The 27237-nt window shown below is 36.7% G+C and overlaps 1 protein-coding gene across 1 annotated transcript in view; it reads right to left on the reverse strand.

Annotated features, from left to right (window-relative positions):
- Positions 1-12763: 12763 nt before the first annotated feature.
- Positions 12764-27237, reverse strand: part of LOC142596444 (ADP-ribosylation factor-like protein 15) — a 277477-nt gene continuing 263003 nt past the window's right edge. The window contains exon 6 of the mRNA XM_075725541.1: positions 12764-12916. Coding sequence (XP_075581656.1) covers positions 12764-12916 — 153 coding nt within the window. The remainder of the gene's footprint in view (positions 12917-27237) is intronic.

Consider the following 27237-nt stretch of genomic DNA (forward strand, 5'->3'; position numbering starts at 1 on the left):
TTTTCAAAATAAATTCAATTGTAGGTAAGTGTATCCGACACAAAAGCAATTCTGAGAACAGAATCTCACATTTACATCCTCTGAAATGTCAGTGTAATATTTTTTATTGTTTTTCAACACAACATTTTCTCCAAGTGCCATTTTGAGCATGCACATCAATCTTCCCTACAGCACTCTAATGAAGTTACTTTGGTAATATTTTTCTCTCTGAATTTCCTACATTTTTAGTTCAAGAAACTGAATCTGATATACTGTGGTGTTAAAGTAACCACAGAATACAGACATGCAGATCAGACACTGCTCAGTAAGAGCAGGCAATTTCCATAGATGAAGAAAAAACCCAACAACTCTGAAGGAGAAATAAATATTGTAACATTTTATGTATTCCAGCTATAATGTCCCATAAATGATTAAATGAAAAAGCTATTTTATAAAATGCATATAGAAAAATCTTTCCTTTGTTCTGTAACCACAGACAGGGCTAAATGACAAACTTTCCTCATAGGAAACTTTAAAATGGGGAAAAATTATGGCATTTACCTTACCATATGGAGGCCTACATGTCTCAGTACAGTGGTAGTATCCAACATGCTTATCTGTACTCCCACTTGACTCTACATCTGTCTAGCTACTCAGGAGAATGATGCATCTGAAAAGGTTGAATAAGCCAAGGGAGTTCACATGTGTTTTGCAATGTTCTTGAGAAAAGTTACTGGAGAGAGGGCAACATGGTTTTTTTCTTGCATCTCTTTGCATTAAATAAAAACATATTGGATTTTATTTGAACATCCTGAGATCTGTTTTTTTCACTAGGAACACAGAAACATATTTGAAAGAGTTTGCTTTGGAGAACCTTGTATGCAATGGGAATGCTTGAGAGGGCATAATACGAGGGTTAGTATTGGGCAACAGATGTAGATGAAAAGAAACAAAACAGGTTTCTGATGGAACAGATTGCAGCAGAAAATGCTTTCTGAACAAGTTTGTACAGTTGCAATCCAAAAATTAGCATCTTTGCTAATTATGGGAGTAATCTATGAAAAAAATTCTCATCAGGGCAAAATTAGCAATGAATATAGCGAGTAAAACATTTTAAAATATTGATTAAAAAAGAGAAAAATATTTCTGTATTCTTTAAAGATCAAATACTGTATAAGGAAAAATATATACACAAACATCACTGAGTTTCAGAAGCCTGAGCTATTTTCTTTATTATTAGTTTACTGACACATGGAGTGGTCAGAAGTAAAAGTTTGATTATTTGTTTTAAAAAGTCAGCAAAAATATGACATTAGAGAAATTTGATTACTTGCATTGTGACTAAGACCAGTTGGTGATGGCCTCCAAATCTTAATACCTCTAGTTTAATAACTGTGAGAACTGAATAGATCTTTGTAAATCAATGAGTCAACCAGGATTTCTAGAGCAGGATGTTTTACCTGCCAAGTGGTTTCTCTTCATTGCCTGGAAGAGGAAAGTTAACTTTTCTGCCTCATTATCCTTTCAATTGTTTTCTCAAATTTAAATAGTATACTGCAAAAAAGGAAATTATTTTTTCTGTAGCTATGGCAGAAGATACCCCAGTAAAAAAGCTGGTAACCACTTAACAAAAATCCTGTATTTGAATGCCCAGCCAGTAACCTCTATATCATTGGTTTACCTTAGCTATGGAAATCAATGATTATTTCTGGATCAATCTTGAACCACAACTGCAAGGCAGAACATTTGTCATGGTTAAGCAGTAGATACTCAGCAGCAGCCATGACTCTTGTAGGGTAGCTCATACTCTAACCAGTTACTCTTTTACATTTGAAACAGCTCTGACACTAAAACACAGAGAACTCTTCAAAATAGTCAAGGAGATGATCTGACATCACCTGCATGTTCTAATTTAGGATGCCTGCTACACTTGTTACAGTTAAAGACTTTTAAAAAAGTAATATATACCTTCAAGCAGACAGACTTTTGCCAGTTTAATTTTAATGAACAATGCAACATACCTTTATTGGTTTTGAAATCCTAGGGTTGTAAATGTTAAGTCAGGAAAGAAACTTGGTTCTTGCCCTATAATATAGCTGAAAATGCTGACCCATGAAGATACACCACTTCAGAACATACTTCCACTTATAAAAACAACTGTAAAACCTTTTTTTTCCTAAAAAAGAGAAACAAAGATGACTACATTTTTTTTACATCTGTAGGAATTCAAAGCATCTAAATTAGCATCAAATGATGTTACTTTAAATAAAATACAACAGCATCCTTCCTTATTTAAACAGCATGGTCCAGGGCAGTGTCAGTGAGGACAACCTAATGATCCAAAGGTTCATTTGCAAGTAATGTATTTTGCAGATACACTATTCAGCTACTAGTGATATCAGAAAATTAATTTATACATCAATTATTCACTACCAGGCTTGCTGGGCTGAAACTAGTCCAAACCTAACAAAGGGGACAAATTTCAGCATTTAAACCAGATCATAAACTTTCCTAAATTTGATTGCTTGAAGTGGCAAAACCCAGCAGTTTCTCTTTTAAAGAGGCAGCTGTGGAATATCCAAAGTACTTAGAAACTTCTCTCTACATCTCTGGGTAGAAGGTGTCCAGCACAAAGTTGATAGTCTATACCTTTAAATGCTAGTAAAGGCATGAGCCCCATAGCTATCAGAAAATCCCACATTCTGGTGTATTTGAGCACTTCACAAAAGTTAATGCACCCCCAAAGCCCCATATCTATGTCCAAAGCAGCTGCAAACCAGTATCACATCCATGGAGAGGCTCAGAGAGTCAAGGAAGCAAGGGCCAGAGATAGAACTAATATTTGAGAATTCATTGTTCACATCTGTGTTCCCCCGCCCCCCTTACCAATGCTTGCTTTTGAAGTCAAAATGATGTATTGCTTCAGAATGCTGGTGAGCAAGGACTTTCCAGCAATCATAAGACTGTAGGTGACAACACGTGTGTCACAGCTCGACCCGGGAAAAAAAATCAAAGTGTTTTCTAAGTTTTTGATAGCATTTTTGTGAGCAAGAAACATCCCCCCGTTCCCATCCTGTCCCCATCCCCAGACAGCAAGAGCAGGTTAACCTTGGCAGTTAAAGAAACACAAGGGTAAGCATGGCAGGAAAAAAGGATACTGAAAATGGCTCCCCATGCCCCAAAGCCAACTCTGTTGTCACTTAAAACAGCTTTGAAACCTATTGTCTGCATCACCTTGCACTTCTGAACTGCAGACACCTGCACTGGCAATCTGACGCCCTTCCCGGGATGCGACACACAGCTCAGCCCCACCACAGCTGCCCAGGGCCCAGCTTGCTGGCTCTAAGGGGAACGCTGTGTGCTCAGACGCACGTGCTCCCATTACTGAGGCAAATTGGTACTCCCGAAAGCACAGGGGGGACAGTCGCTGTTACAGGGAGGTACTTCTCTGAAAGAAGCAGTAGGGACATCTGAGTGGCACACTGGGGGAAAGGCCTTGCCCCGGGGAAGGGGAGGCCTTTCACATGTCTCCTCTGGTTGACCAAGGAGTGGGCTTTGATTCATTCATTCAAGAGCTATCAAATGAGGCTTTGATCTGCCCAGGATGACAGTGCGCCAAACTGTCTTTCATTCAAATGAATCTGCCAGACATTTAGAAGACATTCCTCAAAGGGTCACCAGCAAAGGGCTGCAAAGGAGGGTGGCTCCTGCCCATGCTCCTTTGTGTCTCCTCACTGCCTCATCTGTCTGTGGAACAGGCCTGCTGTGATTTCCCCCCACATCCAGGCTCAATTTGTATGCAAATCCTCCCTCATTTGTTCTTGCTCCCTTCAGAAAGGACAAATTTAGTATAATAACTGTAATTGCTTTAATAACACGAAAAAACCCGACACCTTTATGAGACCAACAATCAAAGACTGAAATTGCAACACAGCATGACAGGTGTGGAGGCATGCCACCATTACCGATTTTCACATTTCAGTATTTCTTTCATCGTCTTGAAAAGTGCTTATCTCAGTAAGCCAGGTATGGATAGCTTGTGGCTCTTGAACCCCATGCAGCTCGTAACAACTTATGTGGGGCTCCCACACTAGAGCCATGCCTCTGGTGAGCAGTGGGCTCTACCAGTGGCTGCTGGACATTTGAACCCCTCTCTGGAGGAAGACGTGGGTCAGTATGACCTGGTGAGGTAGAGCCGCTATCAATATCTCCTCAAATTGACATCTCCCCTCATGCTCTGTGGCACACATTAAATATCTTATGGTCTACAGGTCATAGGTTCAGGCAGATGGTAATCCCTGCTTCCCATCAGAGAGCCAGAGGTCTCAGTGCCATTTGCAATGGTGGCCTGTATCTCCAATTACACTGGACTAACCTTCTATGCCCCTCTTGCTGAACTAGCCTATGTCTATTCTTGGCAACTTTTCTGGTTTAATTCCAAGATTAGCAAATGAGAATCCATTTTCAGCATCAGTCAGCTGGACCTGGGCATGCCTGATCTTGGCTTTTAGTTATACTCAAACCCATTGACTAACAGTTACATTTCCTAGTTATTATTTGCATTGTAACCTGTAATTGTAATCATAAAACTCAGAGCTAGTCCTCCTGTAATAGCTCCTACTTTACTTAAAGATAAAACCCATCATCAAAGATCAGTTATTGCATGAACCAGAGTTCCAAACCAAAATATGAAAATATAGAAATGCAGAAAGATGGTGAGAAATAGGTCTTCATGCACACTCAGGTAGAGAGAGGCCACAATACTATGGCTCATCTGGAGACAACTGGGAATGAACTGATCCTTTTGAGTTCAGGGCGAACTCTATGCCTGCCTCAACAACCACTCTGAGGGCACACTTGCATGACGCAGGAGGGAATTGTATAAACAGGTGTGAACACCGAGGGTTTTTTTTTAAATCTTACATGCAGGCAGGAATTAAAGGATCAAATCAGTAACTGAAAACATTGATTAGTAGAGACCACTTCCTTCAGGCCTTAATCAGGTTAGATGTGAAGTGGTTCTCATAGATGAACTGCTTGAGAACACGCAAATCACCAGTATCCGGGTATTATAAACTGCCAAACTTAAAAGAGGAAACAGTTTCTCTTCCATTTGATTTGACCCAAACCTAAAGGCAAATCTGCCTGCTGAATCTCTCAGTTTTATGGAAGATTCCTCCTCAGCATTGAGAATGGGAAAATCAAATAAGGGATTTTTTCTCTACAAACACTGTATGCATTTTCTTTAATGTCCAGGTCACCAATATGTCAACATATGAAAACATCACACAACATTTGACCTTGATATTAAAATTCTTCAGAGATCAGAAGCAACCACTAAAAATAGGCAAGATATTTATATAGCCCATAATATTAGACTCCTATATTACAGGCACCTCTCAGTGGAGACAGGCCTGAACCAAAACCTCAGGTCTGCACATCAGACCAAAAAAAGAAAACAAATAAGCAAAAAGCTAAAGTTCTGTCTCAGATCTCAGAGTCGGGGCTACCAGGAATGTTCCTGGCTTTGCTAAAGACTTTTGTGCTTGAGTGTTTGGTACTCTTCATGCTACAGAAAAAAAAAAAAAAGAAAAAAAAAAGATCTTTAGTCTGAAAGTGAGCACTAAAGTCAGCTTGCCATGTGAATGAAATGAGGGAACCTAGAGGAACAAAATCTCAGCAACATACTGCTGTCTTTGGGTAAACATTTGTTTGCAATATCTGTTTAAAATAATACCGTCGACTTCAGTGATTGACGATTTCACCCCATTTATCACTGACAACTAACATTATTTTTTCAGCTGTGGATCATGTTAATTGTGGAAGCCAATAGGGAGGAATGTGAGGTAAATGGTCTCAATACCTTTAGTATATGTGATGACTTTACCAGACTTGCAGTACTGTATTTACTGTAACCAAAAGGTTATGCTCTATATTTTAAAGGTAAACAGTGAACTTTCTGCATCAGTCACACTCCTGCAAATCATGTACAAAAATATTTTTAGAAAAGGCAATTAGCTTTTTTTTTTTAATTAACCTTAGTTTCAGATACTTGAAGGAAGGCTTTCAACTTTAACTGACTCATGTAAAACAGCAAGGATTACAACTGTCTCATTGGCAAACAGAGCAATTTAGTAAAGATGGACTAAGGCTGTTATAATTTACATTATTGACAATGGGTGCACATTTCTTTCTCTGTAGCAAGGTAAATATTGAGGCAATGATGAGATTGCATTGTTCATTCCACTGTTAAATTAAAAAAAACAATTTCCCAGATACTGCAGTTTAATCGGTGTTAATTTTAAATGGTACAATCCCATTCACATCTTGAATCTCTACATCTTACACCATACATGGGAACACTATAATAAAATTATTCTGATATAGTTTTGCTAATAGACATTTGTTGTTACAAGCATTAATAATACATAATTTTGATACTGGCAGAAACGTGGTCTTTGAAAGGTATACAATAACACTATGTAGAAGTTCAAAAAATGGAATCTACTTGTAATTTGGAGGCATAAACTTCCCTGAGGATATGCTATTAAACATGGCAGTACACAAAGCCTTTGTTTCAAAAAATAGCAAGATGTGCATTAGTGGAAAATGGGTATGTGCTTTCAAGTAAATGAGATAAGGTGACACAGGAAAGGAAATGCTATTTTAGCATATGCTAATAGAATGCAGAATGGATTAATTTCTATTAAAAAAATTTTTAAAGTGCTAACCTTACCACACGGCAGGAATTGGTGCTTTAAAGGGACTGTGTCAAAGTTGACAGGCCCAAAATGTAACCTACCATAAAATTAAACTTTTTACAAAATGCCCTTTTGATCCAGAAAAATCTATCAACCTTCCAAATCCAAGACTGTCAGTTTGTTAAAATACCAAGTACCTGGCTGTGTGATTGGCCATTAAACTTGGTTTGGTTTTGAAACATGTATATGCAAGTCATGATTTTGCTCTCTCCTCCACACTATCTTTGGGACTATGCAAGATATTCATAGCCTTTAGACAGTACCAGATCTTTTGTTTGGGATTCCCATGATTTAGCATTTCATTTAGTGGTAATTTATAAAAAAGCTATAATGAGACTTCTGTACTCCAATGGTAAATGTCTCCTTAGAAAGAGGGCAGTTCTTCATACATGAAAGTTACCAAACCACAAAAGGATTTATTTTTGTCTTGTTTTACTTAATACATGCAAATACTTTCCAATGCACACTGAAATGCAATAAATTATAGTTACATGGCATAGTGATAAAAATGAACAACAGCATTTCACTATTTCAAGGTGACAGGTAAAAAAGAAGTGCTGTGATTGCTGGGGTTGTTTTTTTTGGTCAGTTTTAGCTCACAAACTAATAGTGAGAATTGAGAAAATTAATTGTGAATTGCTTTCCTTATATTGCACACAAGCATAATAGAAAGCTACAATTCATGCCTCTTACTTATTAGCATGTGGGCAGGTTCTCAAATATAGATGTATATTTTTCATATGAGAGGAAATGTTTCTGTGCTTAGAAATTAACTATATAATAGCTTTTTATTACAAATATGCTCCTTACCAAAACCAGACTATTTTCAGGCAATGAGTCACTCCATTCCCATAAAAGCAGTATGGCTGGGCATGGATTATCTGTTATCCCTCCTCTTCACACCCTCAATTATTAATTTTCTGTAATTATCCCAAACCAGCACAGGACCTTTTGCTAAACACTTTTGTTGGGTTTACTGTAAACCTGACAACCAGATGATTAAAATCTGTCCCTTTTGTTCTCCCCACCTTATTGCCATACAAAACTGGAGCTGCACAGACTACTGTTAGCACCAATATTCACATTTGAACATCTGCCTTTTCTAGACAGTTTCAGTGATTCAAAAATGAAGGCATATTTAAGACATCATAAATGGAAGCGCTCAACATGCTTGATACACAAACATACACTCCACAAACGAGGCTGTCCTGAATATATTCCATCAAAACCCACCAGAATACCACATATTACATTTTCCTATGAAATCTGGTGAATGAACAAGCAGTATATACAGCATACTTTTGCTTCTCTAAATATAGATGTGATAAAAGCTAAAATACATTATAAGCAGCTAGTATTAAGCAGAAATGTCTCATAACTAGTTACATTAAGACCTGATCTTCAGTCCAACCCACACAATGAAGTTAGTCAGTTCACCCATGAGGGCTGAGGATTCAGCAGGGTAATGATCTTTTTCAGTCTCTTCACCTAACAGAATTCAGCAGCCCTACTTGATTTCAGGGGTCCTTTTCAACTGCAGCTACTGAAAAGGGCATGGCATTTGTTTTCACATAGGATATGGGACTCTCTCTCATCCTCATATTAACCTAGGCCCTGGATGACTAACCCTACAGCTGACACAAACAAGATGTTTTTATTTGTTTGAACTATTAGGTCAAAGGGCTAATGAGCTAATGAAAATTCTTTCAAGAGCTATCAAATGAGGCATGATTAGCAGATTTTCAGTTCCTATTTTTATGAAACAAAGGAATGAAGAAAATATTCTGAGTTTACAAATCTTTCATTTCCATCTCAGTCTCGGTAAGAGGCAGCTTTAAAAATAATAAAATGAAAAAAGCATACCTCAGGAGCTGAATCAGCAACTCCAGTCTGGCTCAGCAGTGCTGTACTTCCATCAGCTGTTACAATTTGCATTGTGAGCATCTCTTCTACTCAAACAGTGTTTGATAGGATAACATTAAGTTGTCTCAGCAAGCTTTTATTTTTTTCATAGTATTTTCCTTTGTTCAACTTCAATAGCATTTTTCTGGTATATGTGTCATTCATTTAAAAATAATTTCTAGTCATATAAACATGTCACCCAGTTTAACATTATGGAATAATTGTATAAAGATTATTCCAACCTCTGTTCCAGCAATAAACCATCAATATCTTTCAGATATATTTCTGGAGTAACAACATCTTGCTGTGGAAATAAATCAGCCAATTTTTGGAAGTTGTTTTTTTTTTTATATATATGTAAATGTGTAGCTACGTATAATTTAGCAATGCTTATACAATAATATTTGTTTTCATCTAGCAGTAAATAATTTATTTTGAAGATTCCAAATCAAGGTAATACGCCATGCTCCCAAACTGGCTACTATTCAAGAAATCCAAAATTAGGAAATCAAGTCTACACAGTGTTTCTTTTATTTTTCTTTTCCTTTTTTTGATAGTGGAAATCATGTATAAATCACAAACAGTACAAGTTCCTCATGTCAGCAGTTGTCCACTTGAATGGGTCAACTTCTGTGTATAGACACTGTATTTTTAGTATAAAGTCAAGATAATATGGCAGTTAACTAATACTTTCAACGGTAAAGATACAAACTTTTGTAATATTAATTGCCATTACAAAAAGGCAACTGTATTAACTAATATGATACAAAAATCTGCAACGTCTATAAATATAACAAAATGCAAGAAGTTTAACTGATATTTCATATACATCACAGATTTTTGTATAGCACATTTGAAGAAGCAAGCTAAGATACACATGAAGCATTATACAGCAAGAAAGAATATAAAAACCCACTAAGATTTAACTTTTTTCCATACAAATGCTAGAAGTACAAGTACAGGACACAACATGGAAGCAGTAAGATTACCAGCTCAGAGTGGGTAGACAAAGAATCTTATTGACAAGTTATAAAGCATTAGGCAGCAGACAGAAGCTTGTCAAAACCAGCTGTTGTTGGATACTGATTGATAATGTTTTCATTCTGACAGCTGAGACACTGCAGACAGCCACAGGTCTGAGAAGCAGCTCAATGTGGGCACATACACATACACACATAAAGTAATTAAACAAATGTCTAAAGAACATTAAAGCACAATATATTTTTTTAAAAGACAATGTTGACTCCTTAATGAACTTGCATGGAAAGTAGAGCCTAGTGCCCAAGTTTATTTCATCTAAATGATGAACACATGTGAAAAGTTTTTAAAAAAAGAAAAAGAAAAAAAAAGAAGCAATTGAGATTGGTCATCTGAATAAAAACTGCTTACATATTCTACCATAGCCAGAACATTCAAGAACACTTCAGACAAGGAAGTGTGACATGAGCTGCTATGAACATTTTTAATCCCTCCATAAAAAGGTGAAGGTGTTTATAGACATTAAAAAGGTACACATCCATTAAGTCCATCTGCAACACAAAACCACAGAAGAACTAAATTCAAAGTGAAGTTAAGTGTTGGTCTTAGCCTTAAGCAGCTATGAGGTATTGTTTCAACCTGTGGTGAGGAATGATCACTATATAAGTAAGAAAAAGCATATTCAAAATAATTTTGGAAAAAAAAAATCACTGCTCCTGTGCAGTTGGAATTTTCCTAAAGAAAAATCATTAAGCATCAAAAGGTCCTAGTATAAGTGGACATTGGTGTATGCCAAAGCCATATTCTCATTGACTAGTTGGGCCTTTTGTATGTTAGTCATGTAGCACCTTCCAACAGTGCATAGTTGGGAAATCATGACCAAAATATAACTCAGAAACTCTAAAGTCTTTGGACCAGACTCACTGATGGTACAAGTAAGTACAGTTCCAAGAATACAATACAGTTGGGCTTATTTTCACTTGTTGCACCTTTTGGTCCATAACATATGGGAAAGAAGGGTAAAACCAGTGAAAAAAAATTAATCTCTCATCTTCTAACTAATGCTCAATGAAAAAGCAGTAAAAGCTCTGAATCCTCCCCAAACTGCCTGCCTTCTCTGGGAAATAATTCTCTTACTCCTCCCCACCATTTCTTATTTGTCATTGCCCCTAAACAGGACAGAAATCCAGGGACCTTGTGGAAATCTGGGGACTCTATAACCTCTAAGCTCATGTCAGCTAAGACAGAGAGTTTGAAACTGTAAATCAGATTCAGTTCCTCTTTAAATCCAGGGAAAGGAGCCTCCTTAACCCATACAAGAGAAACTGATGGGCAGCTGGGTCCCATCTAAACTGTGCAGAGAGAACTGGAACCAACATAGGGCTCCTCTCTGTAATTTAAAATGAACAGTTCCAGTTCTTGGGTATTTCCAAGAGTATGAGGAGTGAGGCGATTGATCTGGCAGGAAAGAGAAGAAAAACAAAGCAAGAAGAGATGCCCTTCAGGCTTCTTCAGGCTTTCTGCCTATTCTGTCACAAAATTAAACAAGGAGCTTACCAGTTTTCCAATCTGGGGAAACTGAAAAGTAAACAAAAAAACCTTATTAAAACATTATGTTTAACAAAGAGTACAATTGCAAGTAATAGAGAAATGGCTTTTATAAGCCTTTAAAAGCTGATCCTTTCTATTTTCTTATTCCCAAATAAACCAATGAGAAGCTACAATAAACTTTACACTTAATAAATGCTCAGAGTGGAAAGATATGTTGCTTAAAGCCCTGAAAAAGGAGTTACAAGTTTCAAAATACAAGCAGAAATGATGAGGAACCACTGACACATCACTACAGTTTGTGTTTGCAGACACTCATGCATGAGGGTAGCTGAATGCACAAGGCACAACATTCAAGGTGTATACCAGTGCTGTGACTGATCTGTGCATACCCTGTTGTGACTGACTTAATGGTGAACCAGTGACCTGGCATGTTTCTTTAACGGACAAAATTGGTTTATAAGGTTTTAAAAATCAACAAAAGGCAGCCAAAACCCTGCAAACCTACAATGGGGAAAACTTGGAAAGAGGAAATATGCACTGTGTTACTGGAACCAAATGGGATTTTTCCAAATGTATTACAAATGTTGTTTCCAATGAATACGTTTTTGTCTTTGTAACATTTAGCCCAGAGGAAGCTTGAAAGAACAAGTTATAAACCCTTGAAAAGAGAAGCTTATAGTACAAACACTGGAAGGCCCTTAATTATGGTATAGATGCCTTGGCACTGTTACAATAACAGTAGTACTCTATGAGTGAGTGATACAGGAGGCAATCCTTTTTTAATATCAGTCACACTTCCAACTAGCAATAAAGCCTTCACAGCTGAATTAACAGATATTTGCTTTGCTTCTCTTACGGAAAACTACTTTCAATGAAAATTATTACTTTATCTGATTTTTGTGTATTTTCTAAAAATATTGTTACTTAGACCACCTGCTTATGTCACCTATTCTTCACAAATACTGTTACCCGCGCACATCTGTGTGCTAACTTCCCTTTCAGGAAAATTCCAGCAAAATAACAGTTCTGCCTTTGATAAGGTTATGCAGTGACTTTAGAAGAGGAATCAACTAACAGGTCAACTGTGTTTTCATTTAGTAAAACTTCAGACTAACCTTTGCATTAACATGCAACTCCTTGCCTTTAAGGTATCCTATTAAGGTTCTCAGTGGCTGTGCTTTCCAGACTGTGGGGTCAGTAAACAAGCAAATACAAATTAGTCTCACAAATCCTTAAGACATTAGTTATTTTTTAAAAAAACAAGGTAGCAGGCAGAATTCCTCCTTTGCAGACTATGTTATTTTTGTGCATGCAAAATTTCCTATCAAGGATGATGGTAATGCAAGAAAGCGACATGTAGTGTGCAGAACTAGTGGTAAACCAAGAGGAACTCCCTGTTTCAGTAGCGTAGACAACTTTACTGGAAATAGTCGTGTACCTGATTCACAGAATATTTATTTTAACAAAAGGACATTCTGCACTGTGTATGAACAACATATCACAGCACAGTCTTAATACCACACCATAGTTAAGCTGTGAGCAGAATGAGCAGGTACAGTGATGCCTGGAGAACCACTCTTCTCTCTTGTGTTTCACATTCTTGAAGTTTCAAAGTCTCTCTCTTCTAACAAGTTTATAAGAAGGGAGAAGCTGTCTTTTACTGCCTCCATATCATCCAAGGAGCAGGGTTTAAGAATCCAGCTCTTTCCACGTGCAAGTGGCTCAAGTTCAAAATATTTTTTGATCTATTAAGAAAAAAAGAGACACACACCAATGTATTAATATTATAATGACAACACACTGTCTCTCTCATCTAAAAAAAAAAAAATCATCACCCAAACCATCAAAAAACAACATGAAAAAGATCAGGATACTAATTTTTAGAATCTTACCCACAGCTGTTCTTATAATACAGGTTATATGATGTGACCTAAAAGTGTTTTCTTTAGGGGTGAGTGACCTGCTTGGAAGCTACCATTCTACCCATACATTTAACAGCATGGGAGGTCTAGGGAAGAATTATACAAACTTAAGGCAAAGAGCAAAGCACATGAAGCAAGTGTTCAAAAACATAGCCAAACCAGCAAAAGTAACTAAGAAATTTTAGGTTATGTTTGTACTTTAATGTTAAAGCTGTATGTTTCATCATACTCTTATTGGTAAACACTTAAGATGCAGAATTTGTTTCTTAAATTAATTTTGTTTTTTTTAAATTAAGCATAGAAGACTAGCACACTAATGTGATTAGAACAGTAACAAGTATTTTATGTGAGACATGATGGTTTTTATGATGGTCTTTGTTCAAAATCCAGCATGTTCCAGCAGACTTCAGCTGCTTATTAACAATACCTAATAATGCCTATAAAGAAGGAAGCCTTTTAATTAAACTAATTTCATTTTTATTTCTGTAGCAACCATGCAGCAAGGAGGCATCTGCAGCAACCATGCAGCAAGGAGGCATAAGAATATTATGCAGTATAGAATTGCAAGTTTTAAGGTGATTATAAGCCTTTGACAAAATAACTGAGGAAGATGCAGTTTCTTGGAAAGACCAATCGTCACTGACACTAATTACACCAACTGTCAATGCAGAAACACAGACCCACAGAAAGACTGAGAAAGAAAAGATTTTAATTTAGTAGTATACTCCAATCACTTTTCAAAATAGCAAGTACAATATAAAAACATATTTTTGATCCTATTAATACCTCTTAGGAGAAGACAGCAGGTTATTTTGGTCCACAGACTACCATTTTCATAAAAATTTTAGTATTTGATCCAATAGTATTTGATCCAAGTCTACTCTTGTTTGACTTGTCAAAACAGACATTTAGTTTTTACATCCAAAATGATATCCATCAATACTTGCTATTGTCAACATACCAACAGAAATATTTAGTGCTGACTTAGTTTGCACATTCTTGTTCCTTGTAATTATTGCCAAATATTCTTAACTTTCTTTTATCACAGACTGAGCCACAAATATGCAAAACAACAGGAACATTTACTCATATTGTGGTAGGCAGTAGAGGCCCCAGACAGGCAACTGGAGCCACATTGTGTGAGGCTCCATGTGCAGGGGGGGAGAAAAAAAAAAAAAAAGACTTCCAAAGCCCAAACAAGCTGCAACATCTCTATGCAGCTCTTATAGTGTCTATACAACAGTTTTGTTTATCTAATAATGTATTCTAATAGAAGAAACCGACTATAGTTGTATCAACTCACATAAACCAGAATTCAACTGTGACAATACGTCAGGAAGGGTTTCTTATTTTTTAGAAAGGAATTTTGAGCAGAGCTTCTAGTAACAAATATCAGAAAAAAATTGTGGTTTTGAGATGGGAACTTCTGCTTCCCACAGCTAAGATACAGGTGAAACCTTTTAAAATCTATTTCCAACAAAGCAGAATTGTATCAATAACAACCTGCAAACATTTGAAAATGAAGCGCGGTACCTGACATTCACTTCCCCTCAAACAAATTTCAGAAAACACACAAGTTGAAATAAACAGGACTTCAACAACCAGTATTTTAATATTGGCATACTTACTTTTTAGCATTACTATCTCAGTGCCATATTAGTATCTGATATGTTAGCATAGTTATATGTGATTAGAACTTAAATACTAATCTCTATAAGGGATATACTGCAATGTCTTCTGCAGCTGAAGTGACACCAAATTGAATTTACCCCCATTAATATATTGAATTAATGGCACTGATCATAGTATTGGAGAAGCAGGGTGAGAAAGCTCTCTTGCCTGTTTCAGTAACAGCCTCCTTGGCTGCTAAATAAGGGGAGGAAGTAAAAGCTGCACAGAAACATAATAAAGTAAGGTGTCAGTGTAGCTAGCTGATAGAGCAGACTGCTGGTGTTAAGCTGACAAATATGGCTGAGGAATTTGAGATGTTTCAGACCCACAAGCCAGAGGATGTCCACCACACCCCCTCTACTGGAAGACTATTGACATCAGCCCCTTGAGCTCACTGAACTCTGCAATCTTATTTACATAGCCTCTTGAATTAAGGCTATACCATATGAAGAAATGATTAGGAAAAGGTCATTACATTGTAAGGAGAGTACTTGGGTTTAAAAGCATTAAATATCTACATTTCTATTTCAGCAATAAAACAGCATCAACTGATTTAGTAAAACAAATTTTGCAGAGAAATTATTTATTTCAATGTCCAACATTGATTAAAATTTATTTTTTACTATTTCTTGGTGTGTAATCAAAATGTAACAAAATCAGCAATGTGCTGTCATCATTTTCCACACCTAAGGAACAGTTCAGAGTATGTGCTTTAACAGGCCCTAAATAAATGTTGAAATTAGTGATCATTAAGCAGTGGTTTTTGAAATGGGAAGTTTTGATAATGGCATGAAAGCGCAACTGCTTGTATTCACATAAGTAACAGCTATTTTGTTCATACCTACAGAGAAAAAAGATTTGCTAGATGACTTGTCTCTAATCCAAATATAGAAGAATAACACTAATCAGCTTACAAATAATAAACAACTAAACCAGAAGTAGCACAGAAGTGGTCTTCCACAACCCAAGGGACACTGTGTGGTATGTTACTATATTTCCTCATTTAAACTTCACACTACAATGGAGTTTACTAAACCCCAGAGCTTTGCAAGCAGGCTCTACTACTTTGAAAGTTCCAGAAAGAACTCTGCAGACACAAATATTTTCCAATTTACTATAACTTCTCCCCCCTTTAATTCAGATGATGTCATTCAGTTCTAAAAACAAGTAAGTTTTTTCAGACTTAAAAAGGAACCCTTTTTTACATGTAAGAGATAAAACAACTACATGAAAATACACTGACACAATCAGATGCCCAACACTGTTTATACTGTCGAGTTTTCCACTGGAATACTCTCAGCTCTCCATCTGCTTTCCTTTTGTTTCTTTAGTTGCTTTCTGCCCCAATTGCCATCATTCACAATTGCTCCCTACCAGATTTCATACGACGATGCACACTAATCACTGAAAATGTCCAAAGGAAGCTGAAATTCTCTGAATATTCATCTAGGTAGTTCTTGCATAATCAGATAATCAGCAATAACTATTTTACAGCTCCCTTCAACTGCACTAGTACAAAAAGGGTAAGTTCCTAAGAGGAGCTCTTTTATCTTCCCCTCACATAAATGGTGAAAAGCTTTTTGCCTGTTCATGGATGCCAAAGCAAAATATAAAGACTCAAACATGCTTCAGATGTCTGACACATTAGACGTGCATTTATATACTGGCTTTGCATTTTTAAGTGTTTACTTTGGGATTGCTAAATTTTTAACATATAACCTTAGAAGAAAATACAAACAATTAAATACACATAATTTTAAGACTTCTTTACTACTATTTTACAGGATCTCACTGTATGTTTTGACTCCACATGGTGACCTTGTTTTATAGAGAAGCTGACATATTTATGCCACATTCTGAAGTCAATAAAATCTAACAATACATATTTGCAATTATTCCCACACTCCACCTTCTAAGTCCTATTCTACTGGCATAATACACTAAGCATATGGTTATCAAACATTGCTTAACCTATTGTCCTGGTTTCAGCTAGGATAGAGTTAATTTTCTTCCTAGTAGCAGGCATAGTGCTGTGTTTTGGATTTAGTAGGAGAAGAATGTTGATAACACACTGATGTTTTAGTTGTTGCTAAGTAGTACTGACACTAGTCAAGGACTTTTCAGCTTCCCATGCTCTGCCAGGTGCACAAGAAACTGGGAGGGGGCACAGCCAGAATAGTTGATCCAAACTGACCAAAGGGCTATTCCATACCATGTGATGTCATGCTCAGTATATAAACTGGGGGGTGTTGGCCAGGGAGCAGCGATCGCTGCTTGGGAACTGTCTGGGTATCGGTCAGTGGGTGGTGAACAATTGCATTGTGCATCACTTGCTTTGTATATTATTGTTGTTATCATTATTGTATTGTTGTTATTATCATTACCTTTTTACTTTATTTCAATTATTAAACTGTTCTTATCTCAACCCAGGAGTGTTTCTCACTCTTACTCCTCTGATTCTCTCCCCCATCCCATCGGGGTAGGGGGAGTGAGCGAGCGGCTGCATGGTGCTTAGTTGCTGGCTGGGGCTAAACCACGACACCTATGTGTTAGAAAAGTCAAGACACAATAAAAGGATTGATGCCCAGAACCTCAGCTGGTGTAAATTAGCATAGCAGCATGGAACTGATGGCACCAAATCGATCTACTTCAGCTGAGTAACCAGGCCCTGCTGAAAGCTTTTATATGTTCTATTACTGAATCTCATCTAGCCAGTTCACAACACACATGAGCATAAGACATATACTAAAACTTAGATACTGTAATATATGAATACAGAGTCATTTCTATCTATTACTCAACATGAAAAAAGCTGCTTGAAATTATTATTTTTCATTCAGATTTGAAATTTTAATACCAAATTTCACCAACACAAAAAGGCTTCCAATCCACTCTGATTAATCTGTTGTAAACAAATACAAAATGCAGGCAGTCACTTATATTACCAGGCTGTATTTAGAGAATTTAATGGATAAAATATTTTTTCATCCATTGCTGTTTTACTGAACAATTTTGCCAGGAATAAAAAAACCCTGTAATAACGTGTATATCTAATCAAAAGCTGCACAGCCATGTCAGTGTCCTCACTAATCTGAATTTTTCAAAGACATTTACAGAATTAAGCAAGTACTACTGCAAGAGGGTGACTCGTGGAGGTATGAATTAAACTAAAATTACCTAATTTGCTGAATCCATATATTAACTGCAAGAAATGGTTCATTCATTTATCTCAAATCTGCATGGACAAGAAATGCAGTAATAACAGAAGACTGGGGTTCCCCATATTCATATTGTAAATGTTTTATTGAGCTGTGATGCTGCCTTTTGGAGCAACGGTTTAGAAGACGCAGGAGAGAAAGGCAATTTTGATTGCTGAGTCCATGAACAACAGAAGAGCTGCCTGTAACAGTGGCCAAAGCACGCACAAATTCAATGTCTTTGGAGAAAAAAGCAAAATCCATCACATAGTTTTAAAAAGGGAAACTATATAAAATGAGTAAGTTAAAGAAAATTAACTGTGCAGCTAAAAAGGTAAAATGCTTGCAGGTGGCATAGAAAAAAAATACCATAATTAGAGGCTCAGAGTAAATTTATATTGCTACAGAAGAGTTTAAAAGAAACAAAAAAAGCTTTCAACAGTTGTAATAAGGAAAAGGATGGTATTAAAGGTAAAAGAAGTCATGTCTAAAAAAGGAAAACAGAAAACAAAAGAAAGGAAATTCTGGCAAATTAAGTAGAAACCACAAATGTTGACCTACTAACCATAGAGTAGAACCCATTGCTTAAATCACCAGTGACGATACTTCACATATGCCTGCTCATATGCTTCTTCATAACAGTGATCTCATCCATGTCTAGAGGGATCCCTGTAATGCACCTATGTCTAGTAAGCACTCCTCCTAAAGCACCTATACCTCATATTTATTGACTCCATATGGAATACCTCTTATGCAACAGGGAGGGGAATGGAAGTAACTCAGCTGATGGGAAGGGATGGTGATATGCTGCAGTCTGGAGCAGACCTCCGCAGCAACCTATGCACAGGGCTATTCCCAGGGACACTAGTTTGAGGTTAAACAACACTATCAACCATCTAAATGCTCTTAAATTCTAGTTCTTTGAAGTTAAGTATTTATTGCCAGTTGACTTTTATATGCCACTGAATCCAAAGTCTGTATGTGCAATGTTAAAAATTTGCAATGAATCAATTAAATACATATTATGATAATCAGAATTATGTAACTGATCTGCTTTTTGGGGGGTTTTAAAGTATGACCTGCTGAAATAAAACCAAAAGAAAACCCAAGACTCTCTTCTTCAGTATTTCTGTGTGATGGTAGGGTAAGCAATTTCTCCAGACAAGATTTCAAAACCATCAGAAGCCTTTTTGTACAACTCCTCACAGGTGAATGCTTTACAAATTAGTATTTCTAGTTTGTACAGCTTTCCAATATTTTTTTTTTTAATTTTGCTTTTTACAAAAGATTACCTGAAACACTTCCAACTGAGTTTTGTACTTAGCTTTATAATAGACCTGGCTGATATTTTTGGCTTGTCTTTACAAAGAGGAATACAGTCACTTACCCACATATTCCACAAAGTAATTTACACAGTGGTTTGTGGAACAGATGCTATCTTCAGTGGCCACAAGACACTTTTCAGTCTGCAAGTGACTGCTGAAAGAAATGTATTTTAAAGAAGATTCCTAACTGTTCTGAATGAAGAAATAGGATGCCTGGCAAATCAGCATAGACACACCATTCCAAACAGAGAGCATGCAGTACTGTCAAATGCAAGTGTGAGACAAGAAAAAGGGGAGTGAGCTACAGAGCTGGAAGAAGAATACAGAGGGGTGCTTACTGTAAAATATAAAATATTGCATAATCTATCAGGATGGAGAGAGTGGAAGATTTTTTAAATGGATAAATATTTTTTATACAGATACGTACAGTCATAATGATGGGTGTGGAACAAATAAGACTGATGAGAATGAGGACAGAAAACTGCTGAGGGTGCAAATATACTACTGAGATTCGCATGTATGTGGATGAAAGCAAAGATAGACTTTGAGGCGCTACTAGCATCTATCAGTTCTTTTCATGCAAGTCTTTACCATGCAACAATGTACTATGGCATATTAGATTTCTTTGGTTACATTATGTTAATTTGTTCAAAAGTGATAGTAAGAATCAGGTAACTGCCAAAAACATACACCTATACGTTGCCTTCCATGTCTCATTCACCCAGCATATTCTGTTTATATAAGCATGTGCTTTTCCTACAACTGGAAGACATACAGCTAACATGAGAACAGCAGCAGCATATCTATATAGAGAAAACCAGAATTCCAGATGAAGATTCATAGAACCAGTGCTGGACAACCAAGACAGGGGCTCACAATATCCAACCCCCAAAGTGAGCAAAACAGCATCCCTTCTTGAGTGATGAGTGAAACAACGAGAACAGAGAAGGAGGCATTGTACAAAAAAGCATGTAATGAAAGCGCAGTAAAACATTTTCCTTCAATATCTACAGCTTTCATTTTTTAATTAATTCCAAAGAATTAATCAGGAGAGAAGTGGAAATCAGATAACAGATTTTCAAATGCAGTATTAACCTGCAATTTCTCTGTATTGGACTGTACATTTTCACCCCACAACTAACCCTTTAAGTTACTGCTCCTATTGTTTCCTCTCTTACCCACTGTGTTTTCCGAAGTATTTTGGGTTGCAACAGATACTGTCTGACGGCTACATACTTACAGTTAAAATGTTAGAATATAAAATCCTAAAGAGTAATGCTGAAAATTAGCCCTGGTTAAAGTCAGATATTTGGAGGATATCTAAAAATCACATTTTTTTCCACATACTACATAGACACAAAAATGCCAATTTACTGCATATAAGAACAATTTTCTACACAAGTTTATTCTTAGCATATCCAAATATATTCTTAAGATATCCTAAAATAACTGATTGAATTTAAGATCGATTTAAACTTAGGATAATTTGCTTAAATTGCTATCATTGCCCAAATATGTTAAAAAAAGGAGCATATCCAAAGATAATTTTACAAGAAACCTATTAAAAGCTTTTACTATACCACCACTCATCTCCTCTCTACCTTCTCTCACTCAGATTTGGTCTTTTGTTACATCTTCAGTTAAATAACTTAAGGAATACAAACTAGTAAAAATTCAACACTCAAGACCTTTAAGCAAATATCTTTCAGAGCTTTTCAGAGTTTTCGTAGCTTTTTTTTTTTAATAGACTGCAGATATTCATGGTTTACTTCAGAATACAATAACTAACAACAGAGTATACTGATTTCAGCAGCAAAACTTGCTAGATTTAAATAGAGATTGTGGCTTCAACTAATAACAAAACCTGAGACACAGGTACACAAGTGCTGAGTTTTACACCCCCCCCCCCTCCAAGTTTACCTGTTGAATGTCAAAATAACCTTTAGAATAATGAGAAGTACAAAGATCAATCCTTATTATGACATCCCTTCTGCAAATGGCATGTTTTCTGTTCAGATAATAGTTAAACAGTATTTTCTGGAGAGGTGCATATGTGATGATTCATCTGTATTTGCCTGAACATATATAAAACTAGTACTTGGAAAAAAAATATCATCTGTATACCATGCCCACATCTGCAAAGCACCAAAACACTGTATGGGCATGTATTCTTGTATCAACAGCAAAGAACAGGATTTCTAAGGGCTTTGTGGTTGATTCCCCACATTTACACTGATGAAACTGTTCCAAGACAGTATGAACACAAAAGACAAGCCATTTACTCAGCAGTAGCTGTGGTTCTCCAAGATGTGTGCACTCATGCACAGAAGACAGCAGTCATGCCTATTCCACTTGTTCCGTATCAGGTACAGAGCAGAGTGTATAAATGTAGGATGGTTTCAAACTCCCTTCAGGTCCTTTGCTGATGGTAGTATTAGTTATGCAGAGTCCACACAGAGGCAATGGAAGCCCATAACTGGCTGCAATTAACCATTTCTGGTTCGAAAGCAGAAACTGTGAAATAAATCCATTTTGGGAAAAGCTAATGTACAATATTTCTGAGGCAAAAAGTGCTCCCAGAGACCCTGGCACCACCAGCTTCAGTTCCTGACTCCCAGGACACCATGGGCTCTGTGACCCCCCAGTTCCTCCAGTGCCAGGGACTTCTGCAGGAGCTGTTTCTGAGGATTTCCTCCTAGCCCTCCAGTTAGTGGAGGCAAATCTGTGCTTTGGGTTTTCTAGGTCCAGGCCTCTGGAAGCACCAATGCTTCCAAACTCACAGCAAGCCACAACTCTAAACCAGGTATTCCAGGCAGCTCCAGGCTCATCTCCATTTCTTGATATTAAATAACTCTCCACCTAGAAATGTGGCAGAACCCTTTCATGCTCTCTGACTAAGACCTTGCTTGAGTAAGGCCCCTTACAGTTTCCAAATTCCTTCATAAAGCACAAGGAAACAGAGAGTAAAATTACACAGCTCAAGTCAGACACAGTCCTGTACACAGGGATATAGAGAACACCCATGTGCACAACCAATTTACCACTACCTCTAAAATGTTAGGAAATGCATGAAGAATCAGATAAGGCAAAAAGGGAGCACTTTACACTGAGAGAGGATGTTTTTAACCAGGTAACTGAGCTATTTCCAGTGCTGGGAGGCAGTGGCATTGAACTACTGCAGAAGCTTGCAGTGATGATGCTGGAAAAGCCAGGGATGACTAGAAGGATTTTGAGAAGATGGATGAACACAATGAGATGTTGAAGAACTGTATGGTTCTTTTGACTTAAAGGTAATAGGCTAGAATATCTTTTTCCAAGCTCCAGCATTATTCCTTCCATTACCATAAGTTGTAGTAGAGAGTTCTACCTGTTTGAGAAGTCTTTTAGTAAAAAGGTCCCATGGGAAGGGACAAGCAAAAGAGTAATGAATATTCTTCACTCACCGCACCAAGATACCACTTGCCCTATATTATCTTGACCCACACTTCAAGGAAAAGATGAAATAATAGACAGTAGATCAAGAGTTGCATACACGTAAAAGAAGAAAGATCACACCGATATCTCAGGATATCAACCTTCACATAAGAAAAACCCATACCCAAAGAAACCACACTCCTCTCCAAAGAATGCCCAAATTATAGGACAGATAGCCAGCATCTATAAAACTTATGGCGTCCTTGAAGGAGAGCTACTGATAATAATAGTGAAGATGCTTAAAACAGGATCTGTAATAAAGCTATTGTTACTGTGATTAAGTGAATTAAGGATTGCCCTTGTACGCCTAGACTGTGGAGTGCCTTTACAGTGTCACTGAAAAGCCAAATTTCTTCTGAAGAAAAGCACCAGAAGGCAGGAAGATTGTGTCATGGTGATGCCCCAGTTCTCATGATTATATCAATGAAAAACAAGAGCAGGCATTTGTCAAGTGATTCCAGCAGAAAGGGAAACCCAGGTTCTGCAGGCTAACAGTCAGCTTCTTCCCTCTACCTCTGAATCTGACTTGCAGTTTTACCAACAGGTCCTAGTGTTACACCTTGGGTAAGCTTCTCACCAGAAAGGAAATCATATATAGCAAATATATAGATGACATTAACTTTTTAAGTAGATGAGAAGATTGACCAGTTGACTAAAATATCTTCGTGAAACAGATTTTTCTAAGCACTCTCCACTTCACTCACCTTATTAACCTACCTATTTAAAATTGTGGTCTAATGAAGGTATAATCACCTCTTTAAATTTGGGGTTCAGTGCTCAAGATAAGTCTCAATTCTGCACATTTGCAATTACTAATTGAGTTTTCTTTACATTAGAAATCACCATATGATAAGTTTGCTGACCACTAGTGGCAAACTAAAAGGTTATGTTGTATCAGTAGCTTTTTGAGAATGTACTCGAAATTTGCACCATTTTACCACTTCTTAATAATGAACTATTAAATATGACTACAGCTAAAAAGACCTTAACGAAGTACCAGGCCAGGAAAGGTTCTGTATATTGAAGTTAATGAGTTTAAGTCCCAAACTCACATATAAGAAATAACCAATTATCCTGTCTGAAACACAGGCTTGTAAAACTCCCAGTTCCTTGTAAAACAGTCTGCTACACACGAATAAGATGTTGTTTAAATGACTTGTTTGACTAGATGCATTCACCATGAAATTGATTCTTTTAAAGCATTATTTTAAAACTTGATAGAAGTTAACTGCGTAAACTGAAAATGCGAAAAAATTCTGGCATTATAAAGCATAGGTTTCAGTATGAGTCTAGTATTTTATGAGGTTAAGGGTTACTTGAATGAGAAACTCATCAAGGACAAATAGTCATTTGTAGGACAGTAATTGAAAGGTTTGATACCATTATTCTGCCATTTCTATGCCAAGATGTATGGTATAGGATATAGTGTTATTTCACCACAGCCTGTGCAGCTCCAATGTAGCACAAAGATGATAAAACAATTGATAGAACATCTTTCAGCTATAAGCACCCAAAATAAATCTGAGTTGCTATTTTTCTATAGTCTGAAAGTAGCACTATATTGTGGTTTTACACCTGACATTTCCAGTTAGATATAGTATTACAGTTTTGTTATGCCTTTTAGGCAGTGGGTAGCATGAGAAGGGGATAACTAGCAACAGACTACTGAATATTCCTCAATCTCCAGCTCAGGGACTCATTTTTCAACTTTACAGTGATCCAGATTTCAAAGAAAAAGAAGAGACCATTGCAAGGAGGTCATGGAGTTGAATATATAAAAAAACCCCACAGCTAAAAATATGTTCAATAGCATTTTAGATCTAAATGTTTAGTGTGGTCCTATAAATACAGGCAGATAGACCAAGCCAGGGTTACTGAACAGATTACATTTTGCAAGGTAATGTTTTATGTTTGCTTCCATAACTGGAAAATGTTACTATTGGTTTATAATGAATCAGTGTACTAACGGTACGTTGCTAATAATTCACAGGTGCTTTAGTGACTTAAAAAAAAAGTCTATTTGGTAATAGTTAAAATTTGAAATCTTGCTAATGGAACATTTCCAATTGTCCTCTCAAAAAAGAAATCACCTCATTACAAGATGAAGCACTAACAACAGGTTTGGTTGTTTTTTTTTTTAAATCAATACAACAAATGTTTTATATATTGGTCCAGAAAAGCTGGAAAAAATACTATGCTGCCTACTGCAAAACTGTTTTGGAGAAGAATCAAATTCTCAGGCTTTGAATAAAGAAGTATTTGCACATTGTACAGCAGTTTACTCAACATCCAGTGAAGAGTATCACCAGCCATGCTATTTTATAAGCCCAGTTGTAGATAGATTAATAGAAAGGACAGTGTCATCATCACGTCAGTCAGACCACAGGCAGTGCACCAGGAATTGGAGAGGGGAAGTAGAGAGGTGTGAAGAGATCAACCACATAAAATGGCTTTAGATGACTTACAAGCAATAAAACATCCTGCTTCTAAAGATCCATCACAGCAGAAATGACATCATATTAAAAGAAAAAAATTCCAGCCCTGCTAGTAGTGTATCAGCTTGATGTTTGCCAACTAGAAAGCACAAATCTGCAAATGGACTTGAGGGTGCTTGAAGCAGAGCATACTGAAAAGTGGACAATGCTCAGAAAATCAAGGTGAACATTTGTCTCAGGAAACAAAAAATGATTCATTTGTTCTCTTGATAAGAGTTAAAATGTATCAACAGCAGCTATCAGTAAAAATAAGGTATAAATGCAATCAGTTGGGTTTAGATTAAAGACAAATAGAGGACAAACAAGTACTACTGGATCCTATAAAAAAAATCCACTGGCTGGTGGTCTGACTGGATCTTCAGCTATTCTTGGGGGAGGGGAGAGAGCAGTTCTGCTTATTTTATACAAAACACACGCAACACCATAACGTTTCTAGTAGGATTTGTATTTCCATTTTGTATTAAAGGTTAACATATGCAAATGTTATGAATTTTACCAGAAGTATTAGTTAAAACACTAAGTTCCTTCCCTTTTAGCCTTGTCTGTATTTATGGATAGAGTATATGAAGATAAAAAGCCAATTAAATTATTTTTGAAGATATATTGTTCTGCTAATATAGCCTGTACACTCGCAGGTCACATATAAACCAATCCTTATTTCTGTGAACACACTCAGTCATTTACTTTGCACAATGAATTTTATAACCTAAAGAGTAAACATGAACAGTTCAGTTATTTGCTTTTCATTATTCACAGTATATGATTGTTCAGTTAAGTTGTTTGGTTTCACTGGATGACATTTTAAAACATGGCAGTAACAGACAGATAACTCAATAAACACCACCACTTGTGTTTGTGCACAAATATCCTGGATGACTCGCAACTTCTCATTCTCTATCTTCTTTTCACTAACATTCAGAGATGACAGTAAGTTTATTATCAGTTATGTAATTTACTCATGCTTGATACAACAGTATAAGAAAGATACAGGATTGCACTTTAGCTATACCAGAGACATCAACTACACGTTAGTCTAGAGGCAAGAACATCATCTCAATTTGTATCATATAAAAAGGAAAAGTGACATTATCATTAAAATGGCTGCACAAAAATGTCTAACTGAAGCAAGAGGAGAAATACAGAGGTATGTCTTGTTAATGTCATATCTAATACTGTTTCACCTCATTAAGCACTCCCAACACCTTGGTGGGCTATAAAGAAGTAAAAACACTTGGTCAAGTAATTTTTTTTCACGAACAGTTCATCTACCTATCACCAGTCCCAATCAGTGGAGATACGTACACATCCGGTGCAACAGAAACCCATTTTATAGGAAGAAAAAAACATCTATGGTCTTATACTTCAATATTGGCACATATTTGTGCATGGTACATTTTTACCACTGCAAGTTAGACTCAAGTTCATTAGTAGTCACACACCTGTGCTAACTGAACAATATATATAAGTGAATGATTGACTGCATGGAAATGTGAGGAGAAGGAAGAGAGAGTAAAACAGGAGTTGCCTGCTGGAAATAATATTGTTTGGAACAGGCACAATTCAAAAAGCTTTTAGATTCCTTCTTATAAGTATTCTTTGTGAGGGAATAGTACTATTTAATTTAATTACTCATTGCCCATTCAAACATATTTTAAGGCTATTTCTTTCTACTGGTAGAAACAGCTACTGTTCAGACCTCTCCATAGTGCACTGGGCTTGGCCACAGAATACTAACCTCACAACAGCCACCCTTCCAAAACCAGAGGAGAGAGAAGAGGGCAACAACACCGCTAACAGCAGTTTGTGAGATTTTTAAAATTTTATTATTATTTTAAAAACACTACAGATTTCAAGACACTGTGATACTGCAGTGATATAGACCATGCCTGTATCCAATACAGATAAATCTGGAACATTTCAAATCCTGGTTTGTACTTAAAGCTGAGGATATTCAGAAGCAAGAAATTGCGAGGAGAAAAATT

This window comes from Pelecanus crispus, chromosome W, assembly GCF_030463565.1.
Source record: "Pelecanus crispus isolate bPelCri1 chromosome W, bPelCri1.pri, whole genome shotgun sequence".
Lineage (NCBI taxonomy): Eukaryota > Metazoa > Chordata > Aves > Pelecaniformes > Pelecanidae > Pelecanus > Pelecanus crispus.